An 11,088-nucleotide genomic window follows, 5' to 3' on the forward strand; every position below is an offset into this window, starting at 1 on the left:
CAACCAATCATGACAGCTTGTGCAATGTTTTTGAGTTGAGCTGTTTTCACTGGTTTGACCATTTAACTAATTAAATATGACAGTTTTGGAGCGGCATTTTTAGCTATTCCAAATGTAGTGTGTTATATTGCATTACGAGTATGCGCACTGGGTTGTTATTACGAGCAGGATTAGAGAAGTAGAAGTTTCCATTAAAAGAGTTCAGAATTATAATCGAGGATTCCATAACTGGCGATGAGGATATCCCAAACGAGCTCACCTACAACTACAACTCAATTTACAGTCATTTCGAAACAACTACATCGGATAAACAATGGAAAAAACAACATTCTTCTCACCACCACGTGCACTGGCCGCCATCTTGAAACTGTTTTGTGTAATATACACTCGCCACGGAAGATTCCCCGGAAAATTGCATCACAAGATTACACCGAACGATTACACAACTGCTGAAGCAAAATGGCGAATATTTTACCTCCATTTCCTCCATTCTCCGTACATGAAGACGACGCTTCAGTCGGTCCGCGTTGGAAAAAATGGTTGAAGCGTTTTGAAATGTATCTCGCTGCTCATGAGGTGAAAGATCCGACACGCAAGAGAGCGCTGCTACTATACTCCGCTGGTGAGGAAGTCGCCGACATTTTCGAAACACTTCCAGACCAGGGCAAAGAGAAAGAATACGACAAAGCCGTAACCGCTTTGAATGCTTACTTCCAGCCCAAAGTAAACAAGACGTACGAAATTTACATGTTCAGAAATGCTACCCAGAATCCTGGTGAATTGCTAGATTCCTACTGCACACGGCTCAGACGCCTGTCTCAAACCTGTGAGTTTGCCAATGAAGACGAAGAAATCAAATCACACATAGTCGTCTCTTGTTCATCTTCACAACTGCGGCGAAGAGCTCTACGAGAAGATATGAATCTCAAAGACTTACTTGCCTATGGCCGGGGTCTAGAAATGTCTGACAAGCAAGCGAAAGGTATTGAAGAGCACGAAAAGTTAGCCAAAGTATCGCTAGTCCAGACAGAAAAGCAAACGTCCGAAAACAAGAAATGCTACAGATGTGGCGAACACTACCCTCATAAAGGGCGACCTTGTCCAGCCCTGAAAGAAACGCGCAAGCACTGTCACAAAAAGGGTCATTTCGCTACAGTGTGCAGAAGTAGATTAACTGCCAAGAAAGTCAACACTGTGGGTGAAGGAGATAGTGATGAGTCCACTGATGAAGAATACACCTACCGTATCACACAACCATTAACTGAAGTTATCATTGAAGAAAAGACAGTGAAATGTCTTATCGACTCAGGAGCGGGAGTGAATGTTATTGACACGTATACTTTCAATCAGATGGAGAATATTCACATTTCACCTACTTTAAAGAAGATCTATGGCTACAGATCTTCCGAGCCTTTGCCAGTCGTTGGAACGTTCGAAGCCAACATCAAGTCGGAAGTGACCAACAAATTCAAGGTCGCACAATTCTGTGTCGGTGACGGACAGGATGGAAACCTGATAGGCTATGAGACGGCAACTGATCTCGGACTGCTGCGCATAGTAAACAGTGTATCAGCACCCCAGGTGGATGACATCGTGGGGGAATACAAAGATTGCTTTGAGGGGCTGGGGAAGATGAAAGATAAAGCTGCGAAATTACATGTCAATAGTAGTGCAAGACCACTTGCTCAGAAGTTCCGTAGACTACCATTTCACGTTTGCGAACAAGTCGAGGCTGAGCTCAAGAATCTAGAGGAACTTGACATAATAGAACAAGCTGAAGGACCGACTCCCTGGGTGTCCCAGATAGTGGTAGTTCCAAAGAAGACAGGAATACGCGTCGAGCTTTGCTTTATCTCACTTAAAACATCACTTTTGCGCTCTTTCTGGCCAAATCACGACGCTTTTCTCAGCTTTTTCCACAACGATAACATGTTTTCATTTGTTTGCAGCTGAATTGGGCCACTTTGGGCTTTATCTCACGAAAAACGTTTTTGCCTTTTTTGTTGCTAAATTATGCAATTTTCTACTTATTGAACCGAAAATAAGTTACTGATTTTGGCTAAATTACGCTGTTTTCTGGTTTATCGCATTACAAATGTAATTTCACTTGTTTGCCCTTAATAAACTTGTTTTCAGCTTTGCGACAAAAAAAAGTTTTCCGGCCGTTTGCAGCTAATCAAGCTGAATTTAGCGTTTAGAACAAAGTTTCTTTGCTTTTTTAGGCCAAATTACACTCTTCTCAGCTTTATCGCATCAAAAACGTTTCTACGCTTCTTTCCCGCCAAATTACGCTGTTTTTAGCTTAATTGTACTGAAAAAAAAGTTCTGCTTGGTTTCAGTTAATCACGTTAATTTCAGCTTTATCTCGATCAAGACGTTGTTTCTGTCTATTGAAAAGGTTTTCCCTTGTTTGCAGCTAGATGAGTCTTATCTCGTGGAAAACAATGCTTTTGCTTTTGGTTGCTGAATACCCTGTGCTCAGCTATAACTCACTGAAAGCATTTCTTCGCTTCTTTGCTAGTTATTTACGCTGTTTTTAGCTTTGCGGGTAATTCGACAAATTTAGCGAGTTAAATCAATTTAGCCAGTTTGTGTATTTTGTCCACTTGAACTGTTTCAACTCATTTGAGAGATACATAGTCGCACTTGCTGAAACTGTAGAACTGGAAAAAATGCACACAATAGCTAAATTGATTCAACTGGTTTATTTGCCTCAAATAAGCTAAAACGATTCAACTAGTTTGAAAACTAATTGAACCACTTCAAGCAATGAAGATGGATTGAGCAGCTTGTGAAGGTCTTTGCTAGCTTAACTATTTAACCAGTTGAACTAGTTAAGCTAGTTTGATCGTTTGGACTACTTCAACCATTTAAGATAGATTGTGCAATTTGTGCAGTTGAACTGTTTTTTCTAGTTTGACTATTCGGCCAGTTTTACCAAATTAAGCTTCATAGTGCAGTTGATCCCGTTGAGCTCGTTGTGCATTTTGTCCAGTTGAAACGGTTAAGCTAATTTGACCATTTGAACTACTTCAACCATTTCAGATAGAATGTGTAATTTTTGTAGTTTTAATGTTTTTGCTAGTTTAACTTTTTAACCGGCTGAAGGAATTAAGACTGTGCAGTTTGCGCCGTTGAATCATTTAAGCTACTTATACACTTTGTCCAGTTGAAGAGTTCAAGGTGGTCTCACCATTTTTACTAGTTCAACTAGTTTAGATAGATTTTGCAATTGGTGCAGTTTTACTGTCTTTGCTAGTTTGATTATTGAACCACCTCAACTAATTAAGGTTGTGCAGTTTTTGCAGTTGATTTCTTGCAGCCATCTTGACAATTTGAAGTACCTCAACCACATTTGGATACGTAAGCGATCTTCGCAGTTATGAACACTGCTTAAGCAGTGGTGAAAAGAAGGCCTGAAAAAAATTCGGGCTTGTACGGGATTTGAGCCCATCATATCATCAAAAGTCATATACTTAAAAATTCAGGCCTTCTTTTCACTATTGCTTAAGTAGTGTTCATAACTGCTAAGATCGCTTTCATATGCACGTCTTTATCTGCAGTTCAAATATATGACTTTCATATATTCAAAGCCGTTCAACCACTTTTCTTAGGCTGTAAAATTTTTTTAAAATTTAACTTTGTTTAAATTAGTTCTACTTTTAAGCAGTCAGAGTAACAGAAACAGTTAGGCTGCACAAATTGCTGTCTTTCTCTACTTGTTCAGATACTCCAAATGATCGATGACTTGCGAAAACTGCAGAATCAAGCTGAATTGCTTTAATTAATTAAAAAAGTCAAACTAGTTTCACCGGTTCAGCTGGTTAAATAGTCAAACTAGGGAAAAAAGCTTAACTACACAAATTGCAGAATCTATCTTAACTGGTTGAAGTAAGTCACGAATTGTTCAAACTAGCTTAAAAGGTTTAACTGGACAAAATGCACATCTACTTTAAGAGGTTCAACTTCAGAAACTGCACAATCTAGCTTAATTGCCTCAAACTAGCTAAAACAGCAAAATTGCAGAAATTAGACAGTCTATCTTACTTTCTTAAGTTAGTTCAAATAGTCGAACTAGCTAAACTGGTACAATATTTTTCAACTACTCCAAAAGGTTCAATTGCTCAGACTGTCAAATTCCAGGTTAATTGGTTTAAATAGTCAAAAAAGTCAAACTAGTTTAATCGCTACTATCTTTTAAATAGTCAAAGTAACGAAAAGAATGAATTTCACAGAACTGCAAAATCAATCTCAACTGGCTGAAATGTTTGAAATGGTCCTACTAGCTTTCATGAGAAGCTTTGGCCCCCTAAAAAATTCGCACTATGCATTCTACAGAGGTGCTACCATTTCTCTCATCAGTGTAGATAGTTACATAAAACAAAGTTAATGCGGAATTAGGCCGAATGCTTTTGCAAAGAGCGAAATGTTTCGTCAATTCCCTTATGACTGCAATACGTTCTGTCCCGCCTGAAGGGCTGAAGTGCGCCAACGAAGACTGTTAGTTCAACACCAAGAAACCAAACAACATGTACGTTGTATGTTCATTTGGTCTCTATGCAGGACTAAATAGACAATGCAAAATTTCCAGCAGATAGATTGGTGAGGTCTCAAAATATAATTCTGTTGTTGATGCGGTATCAAATTGCTCTCGATTCTACACTTTAGGAAATGCCTCTAGTCGAAAAACTATATGGAACTACAAAGATGTCCATCAAGAATAGGAGAGCTTGATCTAATGTTTGGACCGAGGTGTATATAATAGAAGACGACGCAAAATCAGCACACTGGTCATGTTGGAATCACATGTAAAATTACTTTATTTCCAGCATGCTTGATTAGATGGCACGCTAAATGTAACACTAGGAACTACACTTCTCTTTTCCTATATTTGAGAAGAATCGCGCAATCAAAGGATTGAATATCATGAAATAAATAAGTAACAATAACAAATACTATGCGACAGAACTAGACTAGGCAAAATAAACCTAAACATGGGGAAACATAGTCTTGTGCAAAGTCCTTAATCACTAAATGCTCAACTACTAAATGTTCTTACAAACTAAAAGTTGATAATTCTCAAAGATGTCCATAAATCAATTCTTGAGTCACTTTGAAATCACTCAAAAGAATAGTTATCAAATAAATGTTCAAAATAAGTTTAAATTAGTGAATCATCATTAATAATATCTCTTGGATAGTCTCTGTGGGGGCACAGAGACATCTGCTCCTAAACTGAGACTGGAATGCAGGAAGAGGAGCTGCTCTTGGTGTCCAGGTCAATTGCCTCTCCCTTAAGTGATTGACTGGTTCTGAGTGTGATGGAGTCGTCAGCCAGAAGCTTCCTGAAATGAGATAAATTATGTGTCACTCGTGGGTCAGCGCTCTCTGCTTTTACCATACTGTGATGCTTCCTAGTGATAGTCAATGGGGCCAGGTGATATGGTGTCGACAGCTTTGCCTTGCCTTGGTTGTCTACATAGTACTGTAGGAGGAAAGGCTGCTCTTGTTGTGCACGTCAATTGCCTTTCCCTCACGTGCTTGACTGGTTCTGAGTGTGATCGCGTAATTAGTCAGAAGCATCTTAAAGTGGGGTGTTGGCCGGCGCTTTCTGCTGTTAGCATGCTGTAATGCTACCTAGTGATGGTCAATGGGGTCAGATGATATCACCTTGACAGCTTTTCTCGCTTTAGTTGTCTAAATAGTACTGTGTATCCAGCCTGAATGTCGCGTAATTTTGCACAAGGTGGTAAGTAGCCAGGTTATATGAATTTTCCAGACGTCTTGCTCACTATCTGTGGTACACGCTTGCCAATTCCCTGATAGGCTTTTGGAATCGACTTAACCCTACCTTTACCATGGCCGCACACTTCTTTACTCACTGTACATCTACTAATGGAACCACAAATCCACCCAAGACCGGTACCGAGATTTGATCTATGAGTGGGGCAAATTGTAAAATCATCGATATCTTTTGGCGTCTCGAAGATGCAGGCCCACGACAAAATAAGATCAACTTCAGTTTCTGGATCTCCGCAAGTAACTTGAAATGTCTTTTTTACAACTATGCAAGGGAACAATAAAAAATATGCAACATCGGTCTTTTCGATAATCATACCAAAAGTCCCACCAGCGAACGATTTAAATCAACAGGAAATCTCTCTGTTAGCATGTAAGATGAGACGCTTATACAACAGATCAGTTAGCTAAATCAGTATGCAGCTTTTCAATCGAATTGACTCTTGTAAACATTCTTTGACTTCCGCCGGTAAAGGAATCATTGATGGATCTGGACATAGTTTTCTGAATACAGTAATTCTTGGAAGGTTTTTATAGATATGCAAGGTGGGAAAAAAAACCCACCTCTTGGTTATTCGGAGGTTGATTCATCTTTGAATTTATAAGTGTCACGCTTGTCATGCAACTAATATAATAACGTGGAGAAGATTTATAAAATTAAATCTGACTAAAATGTGGCAGAGCATAACTTGATCATCGAAACAGCTAATAAAATCATAAATAAACAAGGTAAGAGTGTCATGTTAGATTTCTTTTCAAACTGTAGTGATTTATGCCAGTAAACGGTGGCGACAAGTAAGCACACCATGTAAATTTCATAGTCACTGTGAAGTAAAGTTTGCCGAACTTTGAGTTCATCTCACGATAGAACAACACAGTTACACGAGGAAATTTTTACACTAACTTTATAACCATCCTTTTGTCTTCTAAAAGCTAGAAGTCCGACAAAAATATTCACCAAAAAAAATAATATTTCTTTGCCAGCTTCAATAATGACAGGCGATTAAGTTTAGATGATAAAACAAAGGATTATGCCGACAGAAATATCGGAGGTCAAGTAAATTCGTTACATGAGGTCACACAACTCGGGTAATATTCAGAGTGAAAATTTGCATATTTGAGCGGTCGAACGAAAAATATAATTTCTCGAAAACTAAAATATATTTTTACAAAAAAACTACACCACAATTATTAGGATATATTGGGCGACCTGCCACATTATTTCAAATTCGTTCGATGGATGCTGACATCCTCTCTTAAAGTGGATACTAAAATAAATAACATGTAAAACCGCATTTTTTCACTTATACATCATCAAAAGGATAAGAAAATTTCTTAACTTGAATTTACAAAGATTCTAGTAAATGCTTTTGTAACAAGTCGTTTGGACTCCTGTAACAGCCTGCTATATGGGTTGCCTAACAACCAGCTACATAAACTACAGAGAATCCAAATTGCGGCAGCTTGCCTAATCTGCAATGTAGTTCGTTTCGCACACATCACCCCATCGCTGTACAGGCTCCATTGGCTACCCATTAACTATAGAATCCAGTTTAAAATCCTTCTTTCTGTATATAAAGCCCTCAACGGTATCACTCCCCCTTATATATCTGAACTTGCAGAACTGAAATCAGCCTCAAGATACAATCTCAGAAACTCTGATGATACGCTTTTACTGAGTAATCCTTCTTTGAAGAGTCGCATCACATTAGGTGACAACTCATTTAAATATGGAGGGTCTAGACTGTGGGACGAGCTACCGAGAGACATACGATATGCCAATACTGTACATATTTTTAAGCGCCTTCTCAAAACTCACCTGTTTAGGAAAGCCTATGTGCTTTAAATACCAATAACTCTAATAATATTATGAGAGTTCAAATCTTAATGATTTCAAAGATTGTGATGATTATGAATACCATAGTTTTAATAACACATTTGTAGACTTTAAGGATTATAAAAATTGTTAAGATTGTAAATACTATACTTTCAATAATCAGGATTGCGAAGATTTTAATGATTGTGAAGACTGTGCTGTAAGACTATTACAATGTAATGCACGTGTGAGCATCTGCGAAATATAAGTAAGTAAGTTATTAATTATTACCTTTGGGCAGTGGAGTCATTGCAGAGGCTCGAAGAAAGACTTAGGCATTGCAACTTGACAGGGAATACAACGTTTCACAATAGAATCAACTAGGCTGTCCATTCTTGAAAACCAGACCTTTGAGTGCAACAGGCCCTTAGCCTTTACCAGCTTCTGATAGCCTTTATGGGCCAGTTCTGTTACTCATTTCTTAAGTGCATAGGACACTACTATGCGGCTTCCACGAAGCACAAGGTTACCATCGACAGAAGTCAGCTTACTATTCATGTTGGCAAATATCTTTAGGGTGTTTGGGTCGACTCACTCCACTGGCTTCAGGCTGTCCGACTGGCCAGTTGAGATGAGGTGCATTACCTCTTGAAGAGTGGCATCTTTTCTTGTTGCTTCACTGATCTCTTCTCTACTTAGATCCTTAGGTGTCGCTTGAGAGCATGACCTGCAGACTCTGAGATGAGACGACACTTTGCATCACCCTGGAGATGCATTAAGATGTAAACTTTATCCATCACAAAGATTGGTTACACGGTCACACAGATGGTTATGAGTATCGAGGCGTGATTCTTGCACAACCTCGTTGCCGATGTAATGTTTGAATGAAGGTGTATATCACATATGACAACACAAAGTTATTGAACGAAGGATGATAGTGATCGTACATACGGCGAAACTAAGTCATTCACGGCGCGAAAACTGGCAAACTGCGTTCAGTTTCAATTAAAGAAGGAAAGATTTGTGGATGCCGTTTCGGTTGACAATTTCATCGCAGAACAAGACACACAGAGATGTAAAACTTTTCCACACAAATAAATTTAGGTTTAGCTACTAAGTTCATGTGGTAAATCAACAACGGTGCAAGAATTCAAAAGCTGACGGTTTGAGCATTTACCCTAGCCTTGGTCAGAGTAAATTAGAGAATTATGGGTTGTTTAGCGGTATATATACTGAACGAAACAAAGAATGAAATATGTATTAATGGTCAAGTTTTAAGCGACTACTATCTTTATAAAGAAGAATAATTACTATGGCCTTATTCAGCCGAGCTGTCATTCAAGGTTGGAGTTTTTTCATTACATTAACAGTTAACTGATTAGCGATCAAAGCTCGCACTAGAGGAATCTCGCTCAGCTACTGACTAGACTGAGGCCTTCAGGGGATGTCAGTGATGATTTGAACTGGACTTTACAAAGGGCACTTTCTCTGTTTCATTATCTTCAGAACTCCTTCATAACGGGCGTGAATTCCTCCCAGATCCAGGCCTGTCACTATAAAGTGTAATAGAAAGTATCAGTGAGATTGTGAATCTAATTAAGTTCTTTCCAGTCCAATAACTTCCGTTTATGTTATATGCTTCGAATATCGTAATTCGAATGCAATACAGTGCAGCTTTTTGTTTACTGGCTACTTATTGGCTACTTATTGGCTACTTTACGTCACATGGTTGGACGGTTATCAGGCGATAACACCTGTTTGCGTCGATATTTCTACTTAGATTATTTCCGTCAAAAAGAAGGAAAGCCAGCGAAAAAAATCCAGCTGGAGAGGTTCAACTTTTCATCTTTATTATTTTACAAGGAAGAAAAAAAACTCTTTTCGTAGAATACAGTGATAGTGACATTTAAAAGCCGGAAGCAAATGCTGTTCCGGAAAATACAAAAAAGTAAAAAAAATATGCTGTCAACGTCTTTAATAATAATGATAACTTTCCTTAAGTCTCAAATCATTTAAGCCAAATACGAGTGCTCTACTTATTGGGGAGACTGTAAATCAAAGAGGGGGAAACTAGTGTACCCAGAGATAAGCCTCTTGTAGCAGAGTTGAAAACCAACAAACTCCACCCACTTCTGACGCCAAGTGCGGGAATCGAATCGAGACACACTGGTGGAAGAATAGCGCTCTCACCACTGCATCAACCCTACTTCTTTGAAAGGGAATAAGGTTACAGGTAGACTTTCAGGTTTAGTCCACCGTAAACTTAAACTGAGGCATTTTATGAAAATAGAGAAGTAATAGACTGTGTTTGCTAACTATAAAATAAACCAACCACTCTCGTCCAACTTTATTTTAGCGTGGAGGGAAGAGAGAAAAATTTCAGACACACTTGAAAACATGGAGGCAGCATGTTTACTAGCAGTTTTTTACGAATGGAAAAATTAATCGGAGGGTCATAAAGCTGATAAGCCCATTTCTGGCTTACTGGTATGATGGCTAATAATGTCCGAGATTGTCCTCAAAATTTTACGTGTGCCCTCTTACACTTGGCTTCTTGGCCAAATATTCATTTTTTGGACAGACCAGCCAGTCTCTCAGTCATGGACATTATCAGCCGCCTGAAGGGGTTTATTTACTAATTGGCCACCTCACTAGATAAAAACAACAACGATAACAATAATTGAAAGGGTATTGTTAGGGCCGATCCAAGTCGACAGTCATTCAGACCTTCCTTTCCTGCAGCCACGCCCACATACCCTGTTATTTTAAAAGCGTCTTTTTGAGCGGTAGCAGTGAAAATTAGCCACTAACTCCAGAAAATGTAAAGGAAATTGTAAAAGGAGGTGGTCGGGCGTTTCATTTTAACAAGAAATCAAAAACTGTCATACCTTTCCCGTACTTTTTCTTCGATTTTCCATCGAAGTCTTGTCCATCTTCTTGGTGATCTCTTTCGCTGTCTTCATCGGAATTGCTTTTTCCTTCCTCACCATATTAGTGTTCCTCCTCTTCAACTTCCACTGGTTCCTTCCCACCCTTGTCCTCGTCACCTTCACTCTCCTCTGACGAGCTGTCTGTTTCACGTGTTTTTCTAGTTACACTTCCGCATTTCTCAATTTCTCCTAGAAGAAGAAATGTTCAGATATGACCAAGACAAGCTATGTTTGTAACTGTCAGTATTTCCTGTTCAAAAGAGAATTGATTTAGTCTGTAATTATTTGACTTGGAAAAAGTTGTGTTTTCGTTCTGAAAAAAAGCGTAATTTCTCACGCGGGAGCCTCGCATTTCTAATAGTTATCTCGTGGCTTGCTTCCAACATTCATTTCTTTTTTGTTTGTTTGTTTCTTCTTTCCTTGTTTTTCATTTTGACACAGTAGGGAAAGGTTAAGGTTTCATCTGAAGTGAGTTTGCTCGCAAAGACAGAACCTTAACCGAGGGGAGTACAAATTGGCAGAACCCGATTACCCAATTATACA

At 38.8% G+C, this 11,088-nt stretch overlaps 1 protein-coding gene across 1 annotated transcript; it reads left to right on the plus strand.

Moving 5' to 3' along the window:
* Positions 1-459: 459 nt before the first annotated feature.
* LOC149035415 (uncharacterized) lies at positions 460-1,953 on the plus strand. Its single transcript, XM_089191279.1, has one exon. It carries the CDS (start codon positions 460-462, stop codon positions 1,951-1,953), a length of 1,494 nt encoding a protein of 497 aa, XP_089047405.1.
* The last annotated feature ends 9,135 nt before the right edge of the window (positions 1,954-11,088 follow it).

Source organism: Pocillopora damicornis, chromosome 13 (assembly GCF_964200805.1).
Source record: "Pocillopora damicornis chromosome 13, jaPocDami1.2, whole genome shotgun sequence".
NCBI lineage: Eukaryota > Metazoa > Cnidaria > Anthozoa > Scleractinia > Pocilloporidae > Pocillopora > Pocillopora damicornis.

Bases quoted from the DNA above. Each gene is read 5' to 3' on its own strand.
- LOC149035415 (XM_089191279.1), top strand. From the start codon at position 460: ATGGCGAATATTTTACCTCCATTTCCTCCATTCTCCGTACATGAAGAC.